The sequence below is a fragment of the Lutra lutra genome, chromosome 6, assembly GCF_902655055.1.
Source record: "Lutra lutra chromosome 6, mLutLut1.2, whole genome shotgun sequence".
Classification (NCBI taxonomy): domain Eukaryota; kingdom Metazoa; phylum Chordata; class Mammalia; order Carnivora; family Mustelidae; genus Lutra; species Lutra lutra.
In genome coordinates, this window is record NC_062283.1 from 111854201 (window position 1) to 111881248 (window position 27048).

The 27048-nt window shown below is 36.8% G+C and overlaps 1 protein-coding gene across 2 annotated transcripts in view; it reads right to left on the reverse strand.

The window, feature by feature from the left end:
- The window catches only part of RNGTT (RNA guanylyltransferase and 5'-phosphatase), a 350824-nt gene that overhangs the window by 183988 nt on the left and 139788 nt on the right, over positions 1 to 27048 (reverse strand). For both annotated transcript variants that reach the window (XM_047733713.1, XM_047733714.1), the window contains exon 12: positions 2442 to 2510. In XM_047733713.1, coding sequence (XP_047589669.1) covers positions 2442 to 2510 — 69 coding nt within the window. The remainder of the gene's footprint in view (positions 1 to 2441; positions 2511 to 27048) is intronic.

Sequence of the window (27048 nt, forward strand, 5' to 3'; positions counted from 1 at the left end):
GCCTACTTGTGATCTCTGTCTGTCAAATAAATAAAAAACAAAATTTAAAAAAAAAAAACCACCTTTGTATGAATAGAAACAAAACTTTCTTAGCATGATAAAAGCTCTCTAAGAGAAATACACCAAAAACATACTTAATGGAGAAAAATTAGCCACATTCCCTTTGAAGTTGAGAATAAAGTAAGAATGTCTCCCTCTCCTCTACCCAATAAAGTCAATATTTAAACCAGTGCTAGAGGTGTTGGCCAATATGTAAAGTTAGGCAATTATTAGATTCTTGAATCAACAAACAAATCAATCACAATGTGGCAGTACATTAGAAGTACCAAATAAAGACACCACTTACTGTAAAAATGGAAAATACTAATATCTAGAAATTAGACAATAACAATAAAACTTACAGTCCATTAGGAACAGAAAAAGACCTGAAAGAGCAAACCTATTCACTGAGATGATTTAATACTGTTAAAACATGAATTTTCTTCAAATTAAATTCAAGCAATTCTATGAACTTGTAACAAGAATTTTTCAGCAGCCTAACTATTTCTGAAATTTCTATGTTGGACCAAAAAATCCACACATATTTAGAAAAGACAGAGAGACCTGCCGTATTAGTTATCAGTTCAACCCAGTGTAATAAACAAGTGTGGTCATTCGAATCAGAACAGACTAGCACACCAGCTGACTTCCCTGGACTCCTGTGTCAGGCCATTTCTCTTTACAAATACCAAACCTCATATACACATGGATATGAACGATGAGTTTAACAAAGTAAAATTTATGTGATTACTGTATTTTTAGACTTGATTTCGTTTTAGGAAGGTCAGCTTAGAAAGTACTGGAACCAAAGATCTAACTTCTACCTTCCGAAGATATTTTTCTACAATTTTCTGTCCCCAGCCTCTTAACTCTCCTCCATCACCTCTTGCCTGACTACAGAAGAGCTTCTACCTGTTTGGTAAGGGGTCTGGAAGAGAGCAGAAGCCAATCACATAACACATTATACCTAAACTTGCATAGTAAAGTTCTACTATACACAGTCTTCAAAAATACTAGTTTCCCTCCCTTTTCTCCAGGTACCCAGTTTGATGTCTCTCTTTACAACTTCATAGCTAGACCATACCCTAATTTCTAAGGATAGTTACTGAAGGAAAAATGCAGCATATGAGGCAAACTACAGCACATGATGAGGTGTAGTACATGAAATACAACTCTTTCCTACAGAGTAGTTTTTATACATGAACATGCATTTGAATCACAGTGGAGAGGCTGTTAAAGTTCAAAGTGGCTGGACTCCATTCCTAGGGTTTCTGACAGTAAGTCTAGGGAGAGCTGCTTTTTAAAAAAAAAAAAAAAAAGATTTTATTTATTTGTTTGAGAGAGAGCACACAACGAGAGAGAGAAAGCACAAGCAGGGAGAGGGGCAGAGGGAGAAAGACTCCGCATTGAGCAGAGAGCCAGAGGCAGGGCTCAATCCCAAGACACTGGGTATCATGACCTAAGCTGAACGCAAGCACTTAACCAACTGAGCCACCCAGCTGCCCCAGAGGAGCTGCTTTTCTAATAACTTTCTGGGTGGTGGTAAAGTTCCTTGTCCACAGGCCGTATTTTGAGAAACAATGCAATACAGCACAGGTTGTCAAATGAGGGCAATTTTGCTCTCCACCAGAAAGCAGGCAGTAAATGTATATATTTTTGGTTGTCACAACCTGGAGAGATGGGATCGGGGGAAGAGGTAATATTGGTACCTAGTAAGTCCAGACCAAGGATGCTGCTAAACACCCTATAATACACAGGAAAGCTGCTCATAACAAAGAATTATCTGGCAAAAAACGTAACTGGTGCTAATGTTGAGAAACCATCTATCAGAGTAAAATGTAACTTACTCCAAGTATATGACTTAACCAGTCAGTTAGTGCAAGTTCTTCAGTGAGTTTCAGAACTTTGATCTGTAATAGTCAAATAATTATATTTCTTCAAATATTAAAAATTCTTTTAATTTCACGCATCAATAACAAATTTTAGAAATATTAATATTTAAAGGTATAATGGGCTACAGAAATAAGCATTTATGTAATGTTACTGATAGATTTCTAGTAAGAAATTAAATTAACATTTGTTTTGTAAGAATTATTAAAAAACTAATTATACCAAAAGACCGACTTCCTTGAAAAATAATGACCAATGTTTATTTCTTAAGCTAAGTGAAAAGCAAACAACTGTTCATTGTACCATTATGTGTATTTAGTATAAATGAAATATCTTATAATAAACAATTTATTTAAGGATAGGCAGTGATTGTAGCAGTAATCAATCCTAAGTAAATATATCTCAAGAAACGTACTTTATATATATATATTTTTATACTTTGTAAATATGTGTAGACACAAATTTATATATATACAACACACTCAAAAACACGCACGTGGCACACAACTTACTCCAATAGGCTGAAAAATAAGTCCATCCATTTCATGGCTGACTTCTTTGGCAAAATTTCCTTCAAGTAACTATAAAATAATACACATATTTTAGAAATATAATAATCACTTAAAGAGCATTTTAATTTTTTGCAAATTTTATAAAAATTTCTTAATATAGAAGCGTTAAGAACTGAGATACAAAATGGGGAAGGTAGGTATACAGAGAGATCTAGGTTAATATATTGCAAGATTTTTTTTTTTTAATGTATAAAGACTGTCACCCCACAGCAGGCTAGATATCTAGAACAACAGTCATAACTAAAAACAACCAAAATGATGGATGAAATATGAAAAACATATTTTTTTAAAGATTTTTCATTTATTTGACAAAGATCAAAGTAGGCAGAGAGGCAGGCAGAGAGAAAGGGAGGAAGCAGGCTCCCTGCCAGCAGGGAGCCCCATGTGGGGCTCAATCCCAGTACCCTGAGATCATGACCTGAGACGAGCCTAGATGCCCCTGAAAAACCATTTTTAAATGCATTCTGAGCCAGCATAAAAGGAAGACAGAGGCCAAAAGCAAAGTGAAAATACAAGATCTGAGAAGCAATAAATATAGGGAATAAAATATAAAACATACACAAAAAAAGAAACCACAGAGAAACTTGCAAGGGATAGATGGAGGGTGGGGGCAGGATGTCTCCCCTGAGAATCTGTAACCTTAAGCAAGCTTAGACACGGGATCACAGACCAAAAATATATTATCTGTGTCTTTCCCAAACCCACCAGTAGAGGATTTAAAAAAAAAAAATTTTGGTCCTACTTTTCGTTTTGTTGTCTTTCTTATATTTTTTTCAAGCACAGAAATGTATTATAAGGGATACACAGTATAAAATATAAATCCAGTTTTTTTTCAATGTCATTATCTACTAAAGAGCAGGTATAGCCCCGAAGCTCTCTCATTAGCTCTGGGCAAGTAGTTTTAAATGCTTCTTTCAGATTTTTATTGTTTTGAAGTACTGAACATGCATATACTGATGGAACCTCTAAACATTCATTTCTAAATTTTGGAGAGCCAGAGTCTGACCAACTTATAGCACAGTCAGGATAGGTCTGGGATTCAAATACGTTGTATCCAAAATTTTGGATATGCTGTGTGTAATACATCTCTTTTTATCACTATCACATCCTCTTAAACCACTACATCTACAGGGAGATTTGTATTCCAAAAGCAACAACCAAAATTTTAAGTTTATTTCACATGCAACAAAATCTGTGAGTCTCCTCCCAAACTATGGCTTCATCTTCTCTGCTACTTCGTTCTTCAAAATCCGTAATTTCTCTAAACTGGGGACAGTTCAGCAAAGGAAAACAAGAGCAAATTCTACTTTCTAACAACTTTAAAACCACTGTGGGTTTGAATATCTAAATTACCTCAAAACTATAAGTCTCCTTAGTCAAATTCATAGGGACAGAAATTAGGGAGCAGGTGGGGCAAGGGGAGAATAAGGAGTTAGTGTTTAACAGGTACAGAGTTTCATCTGGAAAGATGGAAAAAATCTGGACATGGATAATGGTGATGGTTACACAACAATTTGAACATCCTTAATGCCACTGAACTGTATGCTTAACAACAACTAAAAAGGTAAATTTCATGTATATTTTAACAATTTTTTTAAAGAACTATAGTGCTCATAAACTTTTCTTTTTTGTTCTGTTTTTTTTTCCTTTTACTAAAACACTAAGAATTCTTGAGTGGGGAATTAAGTGGGGAAGTGGGGAACCAGCAAATTGGGAATCTTACAACCATATTATCCAGAGTCTGGCCAAATGGGCAGAAATTTCAGGACAGTACTGAGATTCATAGATTTGTCTCCAATGCGCTCAGAGGTTTAAATGACCTAACCAACTGAGAAGGCAATCTGCCAGAATAAAAAATTCTATATGAATTAAAAACACTGATTTATTATAAATTCCTTTTAAGAGAGGGTAAATAAACCCTAAGCATGAAAGAGTCAAAATATCAGCTTACATTCTTGCTGGAAATGTGGAAGGCAATGTTAGATTAAAGCCTTTGTTTCATGTATGTGATATATCTATCCTACAGAAAAAACATTTGAAACTTGTATTCATATTGAGAAGCATATATATTAAGACCTTCGTGTTCTATTTCAACTTTTTTCAGCTATCCATGAACTAATGAAGGGTAAAGGTTCAAGCAAGATAGAAAGTATAACCTTAATACTTCTTATACCCTTTCTTGCAAGAAAAGGTAACCTGCTAAATTCATAGCACAAAATCTGCTAAGAAATAATGCCATGAAAACCAAATGCCACATCGTCTTTAAAAAAAAAAAAAATTGTTTTTAAGGAGGCTTCACACCCAACCTAAGGTTTGAACTCATGATCCCAAGATCAAGAGTTGCATGTTCTACCAGCTGAGGCAGTCAGGTGCCCCTAAAAAACTTTTCAAAGGTTAAAAGAATTTGTCCTTCTTAATTGAAGGTACACCATCTATGGCAAATAAACAGAGCTTATCCATTCTTAGATTAAAAGTCTCAAATTTATATAATAGATAATTCCTGTATACAAAATACATACACAGTAACAGTACAGAGTTGGCAAGACTCTAAATAATATGATGTTACCCATTGCAGAAATGAAAACAACTTCATTTTTTATTTTATTGTAACTGTTTATGAATCAGAAACCTCTTGGGTCAAAATGATAGAGTCCTTGCTTTTACGCTTGTTTTACTCTTTGTTGATTACTCCAGACAATATATTTTTTTAAATTTTTATTTATTTATTTATTTGAGAGATATCAAGGGAGACAGCAGGAGAGAGCACAAGTAGAGAGGAGAGGGACAAGCAGACTCCCTGCTGAGCAGGAAGCCCAATGTGGGGCTCAACCCCATGACCCTGAGATCATAACCTGAGTTGAAGGCAGATGCTTAACCCAATAAGCACCCCCTCCTTTTCTTAAGATTTTATTTACAGAGAGAGAGACAGAGATAGCAAAAAAGTCTTTCTTGACTTACTTAGAGTGGCACCTATCGTACTAAGGACCTATAATAAAGTGCTGTTGTATTTGGTTCTTAACATATACCATTCAAAATACGTAATTCCTCACAAGATACGTATTTTTGAGTTTTGCATTATTATTTAACTTGTCAGAAAAGGAAACAGAAGCTATGAGAGATTAGGTAATTAGCTTTAAGTCGGATAGCTAAAAAACAGAACAGATATCAGGCACCTGGGTAGCTTAGTGGTTAAGCGACTGTCTTTGGCTCAGGTTATGATCCTGGGATCCTGGAACTGAATCCCATATTGGGCTCCCCATGCTCTGTGGGGAGCCTGCTTCTACCTCTCCCTCTGCCTGCCACTCCCCCTGCTGTGCTCTCTGTCAAAGTAAATAAAATCTTAAAAAAAAAGAACTGATTTCAATTAAAAATAAGAAAATAACCAAAGAAAGTCTGCTTCCACTCTGAAATAAATGCCCGAAGATTTTTGCAACATCTTATGTATATCAGTCCTCTAATCATCATTTAAGGTTTATAGATTTTCTTTTTTTAATTAAAGATTTTATTTTTTTGAGACAGCATACACATGTGCAAAGGCATGAGCAGAGAGGAGGGACAGAAAGGGAAGGAGATGGACAAGCAGACTCTGCACTGAGCACAGAGCCCAATGCAGGGCTTGCTCTCACACCCTGAGATCATGATCAGAGCCAAAACCAAGAGTAAGGCACTTGAACAACTGAATCACCCAGGCACCCCAACATTTACAGACTTTAAATGTACTGTACCATGTACTGTTCGAAAAAGTGTCATATGAAGGTAGGTAAAATATCTGAAGGGGAAAAAATCGTTTAGGAATAGAGATAAAATCTAAATATTGTATTAATATTATATAATTTATCATTAATGGACTTACTTCTTCATATTTCAATTCATATATGTAAAGTACATTAAGTTAAAAATACTACTTTTTCCCATTCACAACTCTTGAGAGAAAATTTATCCAAACTTGTTATGGGCATCTTCTATATATCAGTATCTTCATAGTTAGAGCCAAAATTTAAGTCATTTAACTTATTTCCATTATTTTCACTCTTGTCTCCTGAGTTACAACATACTTCAAATTGCACATGCAACTTTCACAATAGATGTTATGCCAAGTTAAAAGCAGAAATTGAATAACATTAGAAAAGTTCTTTCCCCTTCATTCACTCTCTATGTCTATGTCCATAATCTTGAAAGTGTTTAGCTCCTTTAAAGTTATCTTTTTTTAAAAGATTTTATTTATAGATCCTGGATATCAACCTTTTGTCTGTACTGTCATTTGCAAATATCTTCTCCCATTCTGTGGGTTGCTTCTTTGTTTTCTTGATGGTTTCCTTTGCTGTGCAGAAGCTTTTGATCTTGATGAAGTTCCAAAAGTTCATCTTTGCTTTTGTTTCCTTTGCCTTTGGAGACATATCTTGAAAGAAGTTGCTGTGGCTGATATCGAAGAGGTTACTGCCTATGTTCTCCTCTAGGATTCTGATGGATTCCTGTCTCACGTTGAGGTCTTTTATCCATTTTGAGTTTATCTTTGTGTACGGTGTAAGAGAATGGTGGAGTTTCATTCTTCTGCATATAGGTGTCCAGTTTTCCCAGCACCATTTATTGAAGAGACTATCTTTTTTCTACTGTATATTTTTTCCTGTTTTGTCGAAGATTATTTGACCATAGAGTTGAGGGTCCATATCTGAGCTCTCTACTCTGTTCCACTGGTCTATGCGTCTGTTTTTACGCCACTACCATGCTGTCTTGGTGATCACAGCTTTGTAGTAAAGCTGGAAATCAGGTAACATGATGCCCCCAGTTTTATTTTTGTTTTTCAACATTTCCTTTGCGATTTGGGGTCTCTTCTGATTCCATACAAATTTTTGGATTATTTGCTCCAGCTCGTTGAAAAATACTGGTGGAATTTTGATCGGAATGGCATTAAAAGTATAGATTGCTCTAGGCAGTATAGACATTTTAACAATGTTTATTCTTCCAATCCAAGAGCATGGAATGGTCTTCCATCTTTTTGTGTCTTCTTCAATTTCTTTCATGAGTGTTCTGTAGTTCCTCGAGTACAGTTCCTTTACTTCTTTGGTTAAGTTTATTCCCATGTATCTTATGGTTCTTGGTGCTATAGTAAATGGAATCGATTCTCTAATTTCCCTTTCTGTATTTTCATTGTTAGTGTATAAGAAAGCCACTGATTTCTGTACATTGACTTTGTATCCTGCCACGTTGCTGAATTGTTGTATGAGTTCTAGTAGTTTGGGGGTGGAGTCTTTGGGTTTTCCATATAAAGAATCATGTCATCTGCAAAGAGAGACAGGTTTGACTTCTTCATTGCCAATTTGGATACCTTTTATTTCTCTTTGTTGTCTGATTGCTGTTCCTAGGACTTCTAATACTATGTTGAACAAGAGTAGTGAGAGTGGGCATCCTTGTCATGTTCCTGATCTCAACCGAAAGGCTGTAAGCTCTTTCCCATTGAGGATGATATTTGCTGTGGGTCTTTCATAGATAGATTTTATGAAGTTCAGGAATGTTCCCTCTATCCCTATACTTTGAAGCATTTTAATCAGGAACGGATGCTGGATTTTGTCAAATGCCTTTTCTGCATCAATTGAGAGGACCATGTGGTTCTTCTCTCTTATCAACACACACAAAACAGACAATCATATTTAAAAATGGGCAGAAGATATGAACAGACCCTTCTCCAATGAAGACATACAAATGGCTATCAGACACATGAAAAAAGGTTCATCATCACTAGCCATCAGGGAGATTCAAATTAAAACCACATTGAGATACCACCTTACACCAGTTAGAATGGCCAAAATTAGCAAGACAGGAAACAACATGTGTTGGAGAGGATGTGGAGAAAGGGGAACCCTCTTACACTGTTGGTGGGAATACAAGTTGGTGCAGCCACTTTGGAAAACAGTGTGGAGATTCCTCAAGAAATTAAAAATAGAGCTTCCCTATGACCCTGCAATTGCACTACTGGGTATTTACCCCAAAGATACAGATGGAGTGAAAAGAAGGGCCATCTGTACTCCAATGTTTATAGCAGCAATGGCCACGGTCGCCAAACTGTGGAAAGAACCAAGATGCCCTTCAATGGACAAATAGATAAGGAAGATGTGGTCCATATACACTATGGAGTATTATGCCTCCATCAGAAAGGATGCCTCCAACTTTTGTAGCAACATGGACGGGACTGGAAGAGATTATGCTGAGTGAAATAAGTCAAGCAGAGAGAGTTAATTATCATATGGTTTCACTTATTTGTGGAGCATAACAAATAGCATGGAGGACAAGAGGAGATGGAGAGGAGAAGGGAGTTGAGGGAAATTGGAAGGGGAGGTGAACCATGAGAGACTATGGACTGTGAAAAACAATCTGAGGGTTTTGAAGGTGCGGGGGGTGGGAGGTTGGGGGAACCAGATGGTGGGTATTAGAGAAGGCACGGATTGCATGGAGCACTGGGTGTGGTGCAAAAACAATGAATACTGTTACGCTGAAAAGAAATTAAAAAATAAATAAAAAATAAAACAGCGACAACAAAAGAGAAAAAAAAAGATTTTATTTATTTATTTATTTGAGACAGAGAGAGAGCACAAGAAGGTGGAAGAGGGTGGGGAGTGGGGGGACACTCCCCTTTGACGAGGGAGCCCGATATGGGGTTTGACCCCAAAACCCTGGGATAATGACCTGAGCCAAAGGCAGATGTTTAACAGACTAAGCCACACACACGCCCCTCTTTTAAAGTTATCTTTAAAAGTCTGGTTTGAAATGAATAAATAGGGACGCCTGGGTGGCTCAGTTGGTTAAGCAGCTGCCTTCGGCTCAGGTCATGATCCCAGCGTCCTGGGATCGAGTCCCACATCAGGCTCCTTGCTTGGCGGGGAGCCTGCTTCTCCCTCTGCCTCTGCCTGCCATTCTGTCTGCCTGTGCTTGCTCTCTCTCCCTCTGTCTCTGACAAAAAAAAAAAAAAAAAAAAAAAAAAAAAAAAGAAATGAATAAATAAATAAATAAATAAATGCATGTATGTATATCTGGTTTAAGGGAAAGTTCCAGTTTCACTTACATAAAAAGTGGTAAGAGAATGTTGCTTCTAATCTGAAAATTATTAAAAAGCCACTAATCTATAAAAGTGTGACTTTCATCAAGGCTATGAGAGAGCTGAGGTTTCTAGGAAACAGGATGGACTGAATCCCAAACCCTTCCAAAGGAAGAGGAGGCATATAAACTTATCCACCTTTGGGAGAATTCATCTTTTGTATTGATTCACCTTTTAGTAGAAACCGTTCTTTGCTCCACACTCTCAATAAGTCCATTAACAGCAGTCTGTGCTGAAGGAATGTGAAGTCCTTAGAGCACCAAAGATAACTATATAGCAACACAAACCCAACACTAACCCATTGATTCAAATGAGACCTATTAACAAACTGAAAGAGGTATACCCATTACTAAGCACATATATATTTACCTCAGCCTCTGTTGTTCAAACAGGAAAAAAAAATATCTAGCACACAATAAAAAATTACCACATATATACAAAGCAAGAAAAGAAACTACATTCCGCAGATAAGACAGTCAAAAGAACAAGATTCAGAAACAGCTCGTGTTTTACAATTATCAAAGACTTTAAAATAACCTTAACATTTTAAAGGAAAAGGTAAAAAACATATATGAACAAACCTGGAATTTCAGCACAAAGAGATGAAAGCTATAAACATGAGACAAGTAGAAATGTAAGATATAAAAAAACAGTATCAGAGAAAAAGAATGCTAATCAAAGGGAATAATAATCAATGAGATTATCGTCAGACTGAACACAACAAAGGAAAGAATCACTGAAGAAGAAAGAATCTTGAAGAAGAAAAGTGTATCACTTCTTCCTACTGAAATACAAAAAAGAAAGGTGGGGGAGAAGAAACTGAGAATCAGAGAGCTGAGAGATTAAAAAGATATAACATCTGTACAACTGAAATGATTTTAAAAAAGAAAGTGATAAGGAAACAAACAACTGGAAGGAACAATATCTCAGATTACTACAAAATTAAACACACATTTGCACAAGCACACATCCCAATAGTAGCCTAGATAACAAGAAGGATTTAAGGGAAAAAAGTACAGTCAAACCACAGTAAGAAGGAAAAAAACTTAAATGCAGAGGTACAAAAATAAGAATGACAGCAGATTCTTTGTCATGAATTATGTAAGCCAGGAGATAATAGAATACCAGCTTCAAAGTACTAATAGAAAAACTATAAACCCAAAAATCTTAAGCAAATGAAAATATCTTTTTTAAAAACGGGGACACAATAAAAAAATTTTTCCAACAGACAAATCTGATAAAATGAATTTCCACCAGGCTGTAACAAAGATTTTAAAAGAAAGTTTTCTAGTAGAAGAAATATGATACAAACAACAAAAACCTTTATCTAAACAAAAAATATAAAGAACATCAGATTTGTCTGAAAACAAGATGTAATAGACACCCAGGATTTCAGATGGCATCATCTGTACCAATAAAGGAGAAGAAGCTTATGGATATCAAACGAGGAGAGCTGCCATGTTAGATACTGATGCAGAATTCCACTCCTAATGGCACTGCTGGAGTGTTTCAAAGAGGTTACTACTGGTCCTAGAATAGGATATCAATGTGAAAAAAAGAGGGCGTCATCAGAATATGGTGAACCACTGAAGAGGGCCCAGTGTGGAGGCACATTCTGCATTCTTGACATCACTTTTGCCTAGCACCCTGAATCCTTTCATATCCTAGTTGAGAATTAACATCTAATAAAAGATGATTGGTAAAAAAAAAAAAAAAAGAAAGAAAGAAAGAAAGAAACGGATGAAAACTAGAACATAAAATATATGTTCTTCATTTCTTTAAAAGATAATTAAAAGTAAAAATATCAAAATGAACTGTGTGGTTTTAACATGTTTAGAAGCAAATAAATGATAGAAAATGGAGTGATATTGTTGTATGGTTCTTACCCCAACTAAAAAGTGATATATTATCTAAAGGTAAACAGTGAAAGGTTAGATTTAGGATTTAGGCTAAATCCTAAAATATAAAACAAAGATGTATACCTAATAAGCCTGAAGTGGAGCTATAATGAAATCCAAATATTCTCAAGTAATCCAAATGACAGACGAAAAAGAGGAAATGAGAACACATAGGCAAATAGAAAAAAAGTAGTAAGATGGTAAATCCATATCAAACCATAGTAATAATTACATTAAATTCAAATGGTGTAAGCACCCCACTTAACAGGCAGTAATTGTCAGACTGGAAAAAAAAAAAAATTCAAGAACCAACTAACTCTATCCTGCCCAAAATAAATCCACTTTGTACATAAAGATTAAATTAAAAGTAGGACAAATTAAATTTACACAATGTTATAGGTTAATTATACCTCAATAAAGCTGGATGGAAGATAGGAAGTTAAATGTACAAGGACAGAAAAGGTATTAAATCCTAACCCTGGGGCACCTGGGTGGCTCAGTCGGTTAAGCATTTGCCTTTGGCTCAGATTATGATGCCAAAATGCTGGGATTGAGTCCCACATCGGGCTCCCAGTTTCCCTCTCTCTCTGCCTGCCACTCCCCCTGCTTGTACTCTCTGTCAAATAAATAAACAAAATATTAAAAAAAAAATCCTAGGGGTGCCTGTGTGGCTCAGTTGTTAAGTGTCTGCCTTTGGCTCAGGTTATGATCTCGGGGTGCTAGGATAGAGCCCCACATTGGGCTCCATGCTCAGGGAAAGTCTGCTTCTTCCTCTCCCATTCCCACTCCTTGTGATCCCTCTCCCTCTGTTCCTTTCTCTCGTCAAATAAAAAAATCTTTAAAAAAAAAAAATCCTAACAGGGGCGCCTGGATGGCTCAGTGGGTTAAGCCTCTGTCTTTGGCTCAAGTCATGATCTCAGGGTCCTGGGATCGGGCTCCACATTGGGAATCTCTGCTGGGCAGGGAGCCTGCTTCTCCCTCTCTCTCTGCCTGCCTCTCTGCCTACTTGTGATCTCTGTCTGTCAAATAAATAAATAAAATCTTTTAAAAAAAATCCTAATGCTACTGAAAAGAAAGCTGAAGTGGCTAGCCTATATTAATATGAGACAAAGAAGACTTAACAACAAGAAATATTACTAGAGATTAAAAAGAATCTATAACAATCTTAAATGTATATGCACCTCAAAAAAAAAAGAGTCCAAAGTGCATTTTTAAAAACTGACAAGAGTAGATAATAAAAATAAGGCAAAAATCTGCAATTATACATGGAAAATTTAGGACTCTGCTCTGAGTAAATAATTCAACAAGTAGAAAAAAACATTCAGTAGAGGTAAAGATATCTTGAAAACACTAATGCCAGAGTAGGCAGTTAGTTAGGTTCTAACAGGATATCTGGAGGTGGGCAAAGAAGAAGTCATGGCCAGCTACTGTGCAAGTCAGAGGCCTGTGCTGGCAGCAATCCAAAACAAAGCCACATGAAGTTATAGCAAACCAGAGAGCCCAAGGTGGCTGACAAAGGAGGCCAAAAATCCCTGACCAAATAAGGAAGAAAAAGCATGAAATCCTGCTCCCAAGAAATCCCCACTCCAAGTAATAAGTATTCTACCCCCTAGTCAACAGCTATCAATACAAGATAGAAACCCAAACCCCTGGACATGCAACTCTGTCTCTGCCTCTCTCGGACTCTCTCTCCTGCTCTCTCATTCGAACTCAGGGGCTCTCATCTCTATTTTTCACCTAGTAAACTTTCCTGCTTGTGTTGTTCATCCACTGTGCTGCATGTCTATCCTTGAATTCATTCTTATTACAAGGCCAAGAACCTTCAGTAACTCCTTTGTCTGGCTGGGTTGAGGCCCCAGGGTCCAGGGTCTCCCCAGTTCAACCAGCAACACTTACAGAACACCAGCAGACAAAAAAAAAAAAAAAAAAAGAACACCAGCAGACAGAAAATCAGTAAGAATATGGAACACTACAGCAACACTAAACAACCTGACCTAGCTGACATTTATATAACACTCTACCCCAAACAGGAAAAAACACTTTTTCCCGAGTGCATACAGCACATTTATAAATCAAAGTCATACAAAGTATATTCTCTGATCACAATGAATTAAATTAAATATTAAGGAAAAGATATCTGGGAAAATCCTCCAATATTTGGAAACTTAGTAACATAGTAGTAAATAACCCATGAATAACAAAAAATCAAAAGGGAAAACTTAAGTATTTCAAACAGAATGAAGATGAAAACACAATAACTAAGATTTGAGGGATGTGGCTAAAGTGCACTTAAGAAAAATTTATTGTACTAGATTACTAATCAGAAAAGAAGTCACAAATCAATGATATCAACTTTTACCTTAAGAAACTAAGAACTCTAGGGGCGCCAGGGTGGCTCAGTGGGTTAAAGCTTCTGCCTTCGGCTCAGGTCATGATCCCAAGGTCCTGGGATCGAGCCCTGCATTGGGCTCTCTGCTCGGCGGGGAGCCTGCTTCCCCCTCCCCTCTCGATCTGCCTGCCTCTCTGCCTACTTGTGATCTCTGTCTGTCAAATAAATAAATAAAATCTTTTAAAAAATAAAAATATAAATATAAAAAAAAGAAACTAAGAACTAGAGAACTTAGAAAGTTCAGGAAAAAAAAAAGAGCCCCCTAGGCTGAAATCATAAGCCCAGTGAAGAGAACCACATGCCCCTAGAACTATTAAGACCCAGATATGGTTGAAAACAGCAGAGTCTCAGTTCACTGGATGGCAGAGAAGTGGATGAAATGTCTTACAAGTTCTTAAGAGATGGCAGTCATGGTTAGAAAGCAATGTGTCTGCATTTAAAACTTTAAAGTAGGAATAGTAGCCAGAAATAAGTTGCCCAAGTCAAAGTGACTAAATCAGAAGAAAATCACTGAGATATAAATTGTGAAGAAATGGAAAAGCCTGGGTATCAGATCAAACCAAACATATGGAAGTTGTATTCAACAAGGGTGATGGGCAGTCTGAGAGAAGTCAGACACAGTCTCCAAAGAAAGAACCGTTAACCAAGGAGCCAAGAAAAGTTTCACTATCTACAGTTAAAATAGCATGGCTTGAAAAGTCAGCTTTTATTTTAATGACTTAAATAGCAGGTAATTTAAAAATTTATTTTGGTATTCTTTTTGTCTCTGACATTACATTCCAAAATAGAATATCCTATACTTTTTAGCTACTGTGGTTTTTTCCTCTTCTATACTTTAAATAAAACTTATTTATAAGTTGCACTGGTATTCTTACATAAGAAGTGCTAACCTAAGTTTTTCTTAGATAATTTACTGGATGATAACACCTCCAAAAAAATAAAATTTCAACCAGTGTTCATTAGATAGATATTTCCTGACTGCCTACTAATGCTAGAAATCCAGTTAGAACTAAGGATATTGGGGACCCAATGATAATATAAACCTAGGCCAATATGCCTAAATAATACCTTAATTTTGATTCATTAGTAAAAACATTAAATGTAATGATATAATTAGCCATTTCCTGTCAACCTTTCTACAAAAAGACTTAAATTACCCAAGTTGTTTTTAAAACACTTCTAACAAATTTCTTAGAACCTATCTTACTTTTAAAATAAAAAACTAAAAAAAAAAGAAAGAAAGAAAGGATAAATACCCAAGTTTTGTAGCAACATGGACGGGACTGGAAGAGATTATGCTGAGTGAAATAAGTCAAGCAGAGAGAGTCAATTATCATATGGTTTCACTTATTTGTGGAGCATAACAAATAGCATGGAGGACAAGGGGAGATGGAGAGGAGAAGGGAGTTGAGGGAAATTGGAAGGGGAGGTGAACCATGAGAGACTATGGACTCTGAAAAACGATCTGAGAATTTTGAAGGGGTGGGGGTGGGAGGTTGGGGGCACCAGGTGGTGGGTATTGTAGAGGGCACAGATTGCATGGAGCACTGGGTGTGGTGCAAAAATAATGAATACTGTTATGCTGAAAAAATAAAAAAATTTAAAAAAAAAAAAAACTATAACTGCAAACCGTTGAGAAGCTTTAAAGTGGAATTTGTGGGGAATTACCTAATTTAGATACATTCCTTTGTAGATTTATAATCTTATCTTCCCCAGATTAAGTTAGAAGAAAATTAGATAAAGGAAAATAGCGACATAATAACCAAATAATTATTAATGAAGCATGATAGTGTGTTATAAAGTTTTACTTATAAAAATTTAACCTGCTTACCTATGAACATAATCCCATCACTGGAATACCATCTGAAAACATCCTAGACAAAGGCACATAACTTTCTATTGACCAAAAACTTGGGTGGAATGACAAAAAGGTTATATACCAGGTGATAGACTCTGAATTGGTATTTTATGTGTCCATGAATCAGAAAGTAATTGGAAACCAAATCATTACAAATGCATAAGCAAAGGAAAGATAATGCAAAAGGGCTTGAAATTAGAAACATAAGAACCAAAACAGAACATGCAAAGTTACAAAGCATAGAAAGGAGCCTTTTAGACATAAGCAAAATGATAGCTTAAGACCACCACAAAGAAGAAATGAATCCACAGTGTAATTGGGAAACCAAATTTGCAACATCAATTCATTAAAGTAAGAAAAAATACACTATGGGAATATTTAAACAAGAAATGAATAAACTATCTCCATCTTTCTGTTCTGGATTATTCTCATTTTTTGGGCAGATATCCCCACATAGCCCCAACTACTGCCTGAGAATACTCAATATAGTAGCCTGTATCTGCTTATTGTACTTTCGTAACTCCCCTAAAATTCATGGCTTTATTTCACCAATCACCCCAAAATGGAAATTTCCACTCAACTGGATATTACTCTTCATACTTTTTCATTCCAAAAGTCTTAACTTCTGATTTAAGCTAAGATTATTCAATGCTTCTGTACCCTAAATATTCTTCTAATCAGTATAAAATCAGTCTACAAAACTCATCCTTTTTGCTCACCAAAAAGCCAAGCCCATTATCTGCTTTTTGACTTTGGAACACTGAAAAAAAAATTAAATTTTAAAAAAAATTAAAAAGATAAATATAAAATACTTTATGCATATGAAAAAAAACAATGATTTGATTTTCATTATTTACCAATGATGATTCAACAACTATATCATTAAAGTTAGCTAACCAAGGGGCGCCTGGGTGGCTCAGTGGGTTAAAGCCTCTGCCTTCAGCTCAGGTCATGATCCCAGGGTCCTGGGATCCAGCCCCGAATCAGGCTCTCTGCTCAGTGGGGAGCCTGCTTCCCTTCCTCTCTCTCTCTCCGCTTGCCTCTCTGTATACTTGTGATTGCTATCAAATAAATAAATAAAATCTTAAAAAAATAATAAAGTTAGCTATCAAAATATAAGTAGCTTCACTGCTCTTTCCACCCATATTACTACAATTAAAGTTAACCTTAAGAATTCTGGTGAATCTTGGGGTGCCTGGGTGGCTCAGTGGGTTAAAGCCTCTGCCTTCGGCTCAGGTCATGATCTCAGGGTCCTGGGATCGAGCCCCGCATCGGGCTCTCTGCTCAGAGGGGAGCCTGCTTCCCCCTCTCTCTCTGCCTGACTCTCTGCCTACTTGTGATCTCTGTCTTTCAAATAAATAAATAAAATCTTTAAAAAAAAAAAAAACCAACAAGAATTCTGGTGAATCCCACATGACAAGTCAGAAATCAAAGAACAAAATTTCTCTAGGAAATTTAGGTTCTTTATTATTTTTGGTAGCTGTTAGTCTACTTTTACCCAAAATTCCCTCATAATTCTACAAAATAAGTCAAGTCACCCTCATAGAACAAGCATAGTTCTTTGTTACAGACTTCTTTTTCATCTCATAACTGAAGGACCATTCACTTTTTCAACGAACATTCATGTGCTGCCATAGCTCAGTCATTCTATCAAACGTTTGAGATTTAAAAGAGATCTATCAGTTTTTATCCTGGAAGAGCTAGCGTCAGGGTCTACTGTGGAGGTCCCAAACTCAAACACCTGCAGATGCTAGGTCATGAACCTGAACAGGTCTGGGTATAAGACAGTAGTAGTAAGAACTATGATGAACTGGAGAGCACATCTTCATCTACAAGCAAACTCAATGTTTTGTAAGTATTACAGGAACTTAAAATTTCTGGAGCCTACCAGTTTATGACTTGTGGTTAATATGGATCTAAATATACATAAAAGAATCATTTTACAGTAAAGTACATTTAGTAGAGCTGTTTAAAGACTTCTGAGAAAATAGAAAAGTAATTATAATTTCGTCTCTCATCCAGTTGTATCCAAATGTTTACTGAGTACTAATCATGTATTCATGAAAACAAAACAAAACAGATGAGAAGAGGTAAAACATCTAAACACTATATGCCAGCACTCCTCTAAGCACTTTACATATATTAACTCATTTTAGCCTTCAATATTACAAATAGGGACCTTATTATCCCCATTTTATATTTTTTTTAAAGATTTTACTTATTTATTTATTTATTTAGAGCTAGAGAGAGAGCACACGTGCCCACACTCAGGGGCACACACACAAGCAGGGGAGGGGCAAAGGGAGAGGGAGAGAGAATCACAAGCATGCTCACTCTCTCAAAAAAATTTTTTTGATAAAAATAAAATAAATAAATAAATAAAAACAAGCCAATAGATATAGTTAGATAGAAAACACATGGCATTATCCCAAGAAACTGTGTAAAATGAAAACATAAAATTATTAAGAGAAGTTTAAAAGCTATTAATTTATGTACAGATTATTTAAGGGGTAAGATTTTTTTTTTTAAAGATTTTATTTATTTATTTGAGAGAGAGACAGTGAGAGAGAGCATGAGCTAGGAGAAGGTCAGAGGGAGAAGCAGACTCCCCATGGAGCTGGGAGCCCGACGTGGGACTCGATCCCGGGACTCCGGGACCATGACCCGAGCTGAAGGCAGTCGTCCAACCAACTGAGCCACCCAGGCGTCCCAAGATTTTTTTTTTTTAAAGATTTTATTTACTTATTTGACACAGAGAGAGATCACAAGTAGGCAGAGAGGCAGGCAGAGAGAGAGGAGGAAGTAGGCTCCCTGCTAAGCAGAGAGCCCCATGCGGGGCTCGATCCCAGGACCCTGAGATCACGACCCGAGCTGGAGACAGAAGCTTTAACCCACTGAGGCACCCAGGCGCCCCAAGGGGTTAAGATTTTTTTTAAAAATAAAATCATCTATCATAGTTAGTAACTTTCTCATATATCATTCCTTATTACTTTCATTATTTTCAGCAGGGATAACACTAATAGGGTCCTAACTGGTCTTCTCGCTTACACATTAACTTCCTCTTTCCAAACTATTTCTACTCACCTCCACTAGAACTTTCTTTTTTTTTTTTTTTTTTTGAAAGATTTTATTTACTTTATTTATTTATTTATTTATTTATTCTGTCAAATAACAGAGAGAGAGAGCACATGTAGACAGAGAGGCAGGCGGGGTCGGGGGTGGGGGGAACAAACTCCCTGCAAAGCAGAGAGTCCGACGTGGGGTTTGATCCCAGGACCCTGAGTTCATGACCTGAGCCAAAGGCAGAGGCTTAACCCACTGAGCCACCCAGACACCCCTCCACTAGAATTTCTAAAACAATCTGTTAGGCATCATGATCACAACTAAAAAGCTTTGAGTGCTCCTAACTGCCTATGTAGTCCAAGCTTCATTAGCATGGTTATTAAAGTAACTTTTCTCTCCTAAATGTCTTCCAGAATGTTTACACAGATTGCAGCTGGTAAAAAGTATAGGTAAATATTTCCTTTGTGGGTAAAAGAGCATAACCTACTAGTTTGGAAGAAAAATAAGCACTTCAGGAAAGAATACAAGAACAGAAGGGGCACTTAACCATAAACACGTATGTAATGCAATAAAAATAAAATTAAACTACATAAGTGGCTGGTCTGAATGTCACAAGAAAAGGGACAAAAATTAAAGAAACAAAGAAGTTAAATATTTCTAATTTGAGCATAAGGGGGAATCATATTTATTTATTTTTAAAATAAAATTTAAGACTTGCAAACAAAGAGCTACATGGTAAACTTTAAAAAAATACTACATCTCATTCAAAAACACAACCTTTGAACAGGTGTGTACTGAAGAATTAACTTTACCAAAAGAGTGGTCTGGCGTTTGCCCTCCATTACCAGGAGCTGACCTCTAAGCCCCTGGAATGTTCTGCCTGACAAGCATATCTTTGTTTGCCTACGGTGTTTGGCCACCAGAGACTCAAACAATGTGATTTACAATAGAGACTCTGGAACATAGCGTATCAGTTCTGTCCTCCAAAAGAACTGCAGACTACGTATATTAGTCCAAACATCTCAGAAGGGCTGAAGACTAAAGGTCAGCCATGCAGGCAATATGTGACTGAATTACAACATAAAATTTGGACACCAAAGGCTCCATGGTTGGCAATACTCTTTGGGTACTATCAATGCATCTTAGCCAGAAGTAGGTAATGCCGTCCATGTCTCCCCAGGAAGGGACCACCAGAAGCTTCAAATTTGGCCCCTCCCAAATTTTGTCCCATGTGGTTCTTGTTATTATAAAACTGAAATGATAAGTACAGTGCTTTTCTGAGTCTCTGAGTCATTCTACTGAATTACCAAACCTGAGGGAATCCCTGGGAACCCCAGAATTTGTCGCCAGCAGGTCTGAGGCAAAGGGGCCCAAAACTTGTAGCTGCTATCTGAACTGAGGGCAGTCTTATAGGGACTATACAGTTGGCCTGAGCTCACTGCAGTTAAGTTTTTGTAACTGAATTTCTCTAGATGATACAATTTGGACTGTCCTCAAAGTCATACTGGTTAGCAAGAAAACATGACTTCCCTTGTTGGGCATTACTGCCAAGAGGCTGTTCAAGAAGTTGCAGACTACAGAATGATGCCATAGTTCCTCTCCTGGTTAATGGGTAAAGTAACCCAGTTAGCTACCACACATAAAACCTTTATGAGACACTGACTAGGGATGCCTGGGTCGGTTGAGCATCTGCCTTCAGCTCGGGTTGTGATCCTAGGGTCCTGGGATCAAGTCCCTCATCTGGATCCTTGCTCAGCGGGGAGTCTGCTTCTCCCTCCGCCTGCCACTCCCCCTACTTGTGTGCATGTTCTCCCTCTCTCTTTCTCTCACAAATAAATAAAATCTTTGGGGGGAAAAAAAAGACAGAGAGAGAGAGAGGGAGAGACACTGATTATCTCTGGATGAGGGTAAACCATACTGGGATACCAAATGGCATTTATCTATAAACTAAACATTTTCTACAGCCTAATAAAGTAAGGAAAATGGTAGTGAGACCTTAAGAAATAAACTTTGTTTTCCACAATATAAAAACACATATAACATTTCCCTTGTTCTTTTTATCAGTTTTAAGCTAGCACAGAAATAATAATAGAAATCATATAAAAATAGGACCAAGACTTATAGCTAAACTACTGTATAAAATACTTCCCAAACAAAATAGCAAAATATATTATATCTCTGTTACAGTTTCTTCCTATATTTAAATTTAGGCATTTATCAACAATTTAATGACCAGAACAATTACACGGTTCATTTAAAATTTTACTTAACACTTTTATTTTAAAATTTTTATTTATTTATTTGTCAGAGAGAGAGCCCACAAGCAGGGGGAGTGGCAGGCAGAGAGAGAAGTAGGTTCCCCGTAGAGCAAGGAGCCATGTAGGACTTGATCCCAGGACCCTGGGATCATGAAATGAGTCGAAGACAGACACTTAAACGACTGAGCCACCCAGTCGTTCCTGTACATAACACCTTTAAAGGATACCTGCTCTCATTAATTGTGTTGTCATTAGCCTCCTATGTCCACGTTAAAATTCTAACTAGTTTTCTTTCATGCATCCACTTACAGATTCTTTCACAGAAAGGCCTCAACCTACTTCAGCCTGGTGAGACGTTCTCTACTTCTCATGGGGTAAACACTTCTATAAACAGTATAGGTGGACACATATGTGCATTCATAGTCCCTAGACTAAAACTAGAAATTCTAAGGATGTGCAAAAAGAAAGACAAAGGATAAAAATAGGGAAATAAATGAAAATCCTTGTGAATGAGGAAAAGGAATGGATGGAACTAGTAGGAAAAAAACCACAGCTCTGGGGTTTTTGACACAAAATAATAGGTTTCAGAGATAAGACTAAGCAAAGTATATTTTAGGTACTAGAAAGCAATGCACTTAAACTAGTAACAACCCCATTCTGGATTTATTACTCTTTTGTTCTTAAGTATATAAAACTGAGTCATTTAAGATTCTACTTGAAAATAACATTTAAAAAAATCTTTGGGGAGCATGGTGGTGGGTATTAAGAGGGCATATATTACATGGCGCACTGGGTGTGGTCCATAAACAATGAATCTTGGAACACTGAAAAAATTAAATTTTAAAAAAATTTTTTAAAATATATCTTTAGAATCCTCCCAGAATCAATAATAAAATCTAATTATATCCTCATATAACCACAATTTATAATACACCAACATTTTTAGAAAAGGAGACCCAGATATGTGAGGATTCAAACTATTCAAGCTTCATCTTTTTAAAGGGCATGCACCCAAAATCTATAAAGAACTTATCAAACCCAACACCCATAGAATAATCCAACCAAGAAATGAGTAGAAAACATGAACAGATATTTTTCCAAAGAAGACATCCAAATGGCCAACAAACACATGAAAAAATGCTCAACATCACTTGTCATTAGGGAAATACAAATCAAAACCACAATGAGAGCTGTGGGGTCCAAGATGGTGGAGGAGTAAGAGACCTTAACTTCGTCTGGTCCCAGGAATTCAGCGAGATAGCTATCAAAACATTCTGAACACCTGCAAACTCGACCAGAGACTGAAGAAAAGAATAGCTGCAACTCTATGAATAGAAAAGCGACCACGGTCTGCAAGGTACAAGTGCAGAGAAGTGAATCCAAGATGATATATGGGAGAGAGCAGCAGAGCACAAAGTTGGAACTTTTAGAAGTCTGACTCTGTGAGGGATATCACTCAGAATGCTAACTGGGAGAGTGAACCCTCACTGGGACAGTGTGATATCAGGATCCCCAGGGTCACAGGAAGACCAGGGGAACCTGAGTGTGGCAGAGCTCCCATGTATTGGAGCAGACAAGCCAGTTGCAAAGAGTGAGCCCAAGAGTGGGCTCTCAGCTTGGGGTTGTCATAAACTGTGATCCGGGACACAGTTGGGCCACTGCTCTTCAAGCAGAGACCCAACAAGTGGCAGAATCAGTGAGACCCACCTTCCTCTGCTGGGAAGAGCAGTACAGGAGAGCACCGCAGGACTCTGCTGGGTTTGGAGCCTCAAAAAAGGGTCGTGTGCCTGACAAAGAAATGCTCAGCCACAGGCTGGGTAAGCAGAGAGTGCAGTTGGAGACCAGGGAGACAGAAATGATTAACTGTTTTCTCCTGAAAAACTCCTTTTTCAAGCCATTTTTAATTTTCTTTTTTACAGCCATTTATCCCTTCATTGTATTTAATCTTATTTTGTGTATATATAAGTCTTTCCTTCTCTACATTTTGCAGTTTCTTCTAAGGACAACAAAATACACCTAAAATTGACTGTATGGGCTCTGTTCTATCCCCCCGGTCTGACCATATTCCTTTTTTTCTTTCTGCCTTACTTTTTCTTGTTTTTTTTTTTGTTTTTTTTTTTTTTTTTGCAGGGGGTGTTCTTTTGTTAAAGTATTTTTTAATTATCATCTTTATAATATAAGGATATTCTATCCTTTCAATGTATTTAATTATATATATGTATATATGCATATATATACATATATGTTTTTCCTCCTTTACATTTTTGAGAAGTAGTTTCCTCTAAGACAATGACCAAAATGCCCTCAAGACATAATGTACTCCTCTTTTCTCTTCACTTCTCAGTTTATATACCTTCCTTTTGTTATTGTTGTTATTTTTCCTATTCTGTTTTTTCCTTTTAATTTACATTTTAAGAGTTACATTCTATCCTTCCACTGTATTTAATTTTACTTTTGTAAATACATCAGTTTTTCTTTCTTTACAATTCTGGGATCCAGTTTTCAAAAAAAAAAAACAGACCAAAATACATACAGAATTGAGTGTATTACTCTATTCTGCTCACCTATCTTAATTATATTATCTCTCTTTGCCCCCCCCCCCCCATTTCAGGTCTCTTCTGATTTCATTAGTGTTTATTTCTCTGGGATTCTTGTTGCCACTTTATTATTTTGTTCTTTCAGTCATCTATTCTTCTCTGGACAAAATGACAAGATGGAAAAACTCACCTCAAAAAAGAGAACAAGACTCAGTACCAACTGCCAGGGACCTAATCAGTACGGACATTAGTAAGATGTCAGAACAGGAGTTCAAAATAACAATTATAAAGATACAAGCTGGGATTAAAAAGGCAGAGAAGACACTAGAGAATCCCTTTCTAGAGAAATAAAACACCTAAAATCTGACCAAGTCAAATCAAAAAGGCTATTAATGAGATGCAATCAAAAAGGAGGTTCTAATTGCTAGCATAAATGAGGCAGAAGACAGAATTAGTGATAGAGAAGACCAAACGATGGAGAATAAAGAAGCTAAGAAAAAGAGAGATATACAACACTGGATCACAAGAGGAGAATTTGAAAGACAGGTGATACCATAAACAATATTGGAATAACTGAAATCCCAGGAAAAAGGGAAAAGAGAGAAAGGAGAGGAAAAACATATTGGATCCAATCATAACAGAGAACTTCCCTAATCTGGGAAAGGAAACAGGCATCAAAATCCAGGAGGCATGGAGATCCAACCCCCCCCAATCAATAAAATAGGTCAACACCCAACATATAATAGTGAAACTTACAAATCTCAGAGACAAAGAGAAAATCCTGAAAGCAGCTTGGGACAAAAGGTCTGTAACCTACAAGGGTAGAAACATTAGATTGGCAGCAGACCAATCGTTTCCACAGAGACCTGGCAGGCCAGAAACGACTGGCACGATACATTCAGGATGCTAAATGAGAAAAATATGCAGCCAGGAATACTTAATCCAGCTAGGATATCATTCAAAATAGAAGGAGTGATAAAAAGCTTCCAGGACAAACAGAAACTAAAAGAATTTGTGATCACTAAACCAGCCATACAAGAAATATTGAAAGGGGTCCTCTAAACAAAGAGAGAGCCCAAAAGTAACATAGACCAAAAAGGACAGACAATATAGTTACAGTCACCTCACAGGCAATACAATGGCACTAAATTCATATCTTTCAACAGTTACACAGAATGTGTTAAATGCCCCAATCAAAAGACACAGGGCATCAGACTGGATTTAAAAAAAAAAAAAAAAATGACCCATCAATATGCTGTCTGCAAAAGGCTCCCTTTAGACCCAAAGACACCTCCAGATTGAAAGTCAGGGGGTGGAAAACCATTTATCTGCTAATGAACATCAAAAGAAAGCTCAGGTGGCAATCCTTATATCACACAAACATGATTTTAAAAACCAAAGACTGGAGTAAGAGATGAGGAAGGACACTATATAAAACTTAAAGGGTCTATCCAACAAGAAGATCGAACAATTATAAATACTGATGTCCCTAATGTGGGAGCAGCCAATTATATAAACCAATTAATAACAAAACCAAAGAAACATATCAATAATAATACAATAATAGTAAGGGACTTTAACACTCTGCTCACAATACACAGATCATCGGACCATAAATTCAACAAAGAAATAAGGATTTGAATGACACACTGGACCAGACTGATGTTACAGATATATTCAGAACATTCCATCCCAAAGGAACAGAATACACATTCTTCTTGAGCGCACATGGAACATTCTCCAGAATACATCAAATCCTGGGCTGCGAAGGTGGTTCAATATCTGTAAATCAATCAATCTGATACACTACATAAATAAAAGAAAGGACAAGACACTCTCAATTGATGCAGAAAAAGCATTTGACAAAGTACATCCTTTTTGATTAAAACTCTTCAGAGTGTAGGGATAGAGGGAACATAATTCAATATCATAAAAGCCATCTATGAAAAGCCCACAGTGAATATGTTTCTCAGTGGGGAAAAATGGAGAGCTTATCCCCTAAATTCAGGAATAACACAGGGATATGATCCAAAGGGGCACATGCATCCAATGCTTATAGCAGCAATGTCCACAATAGACAAACTATGGAAAAGAGTCCAGATGTCCATCAGTGGATGAATGGATAAATAAGATGTGGTATATATATAGAAAAGAAAAAGAAAGGAATCTTACCATTTACAACAACTTGGATAGAACTAGAGGGTATTATGCTAAGACAAATAATTCAGTCAGATAAAGACAATTATTACACAATCTCACTGATCCGTGGAATTTAAGAAACAAGGCAGAGGATCATAGGGGAAGAATGGGAAAAAAATTAAACAAGACTCAATCAGAGAGGGAGACACACCATAAGAGACTTTTAATCTTAGGAAATAAACTAAGGGTTGCTGGAGGGGAGGGGACTGAGAGGATAGGGGGCTAGATAGATGATGGACATGGGGAGGGTTGGGTTGTGGTAAGCACTGTGTGTTGTGTGATACTGATGAATCACTGACCTTCACCTCTGAAACCAATAATACATATGTGTTAATTGAATTAAAATAATTTTTAAAAAAATGAATTAACTCTAAAGCTTACAAAAGGATAAAAATGAATAGGTATGTTTTGTGATCTCTTTCTCTTCTATGTGTTTGAAGAGAATAGCAACTGACTGATGAGACGTGTATACAATAAAATGTCTTGACATCCAAAACAAAAACATTATTTTTTTTTAAATGCAGCGTATTTGTCTGTAGTGTCACTTGTGAATATCTTCTCCCATTCCATGGGTTGCCTCTTTGTATTGCTGACTGTTCCCTTTGCTGTGCAGAAGCTTTTGATCCTGATGAAGTCCCAAAAGTTCATTTTCGGATTTTGTTTCCTCTGCCTTTAGAGACATGTCTTTAAAGAAGCTGCTGTGGCCGATATCAAAGAGGTCACTGCCTATGTTCTCCTCTAGGATTCTGATAGATTCCTGCCTCACATTGAGGTCTTTATCCATTTCAAGTTTATCTGTGTATATGGTGTAAGAGAATGGTCCAAGTTTCATTCTTCTATACATAGCTGTCCAATTTTCCCCAACACCATTTATTGAAAAGACTTTTTTCCACTGTATATTTTTTTCCTGCTTTGTCGGAGATTATTTGACCATAGAGTTGTGGGTCCATATCTGGGCTCTCTACTCTGTTCCACTGCTCTCTGTGTCTGTTTTTGTGCCAGTATCATGCTGTCTTGGTGTTCCCAGCTTTGTAATACAGCTTGAAATCAGGAAAGGTGATGCCCCCAGTTTTTTCTTTTTCAACATTTCCTTAGCAATTCAGGGTCTCTTCTGGTTCCAAAAAATTTTTAGGATTGTTCACTCCAGCTCTTTGAAAAATGCCAGTGGAATAGCATTGAAAGTATAGATTGCTCTAGGTAGTATACACATTTTAAGAATGTTTATTCTTGGGGCGCCTCAGTGGCTCAGTGGGTT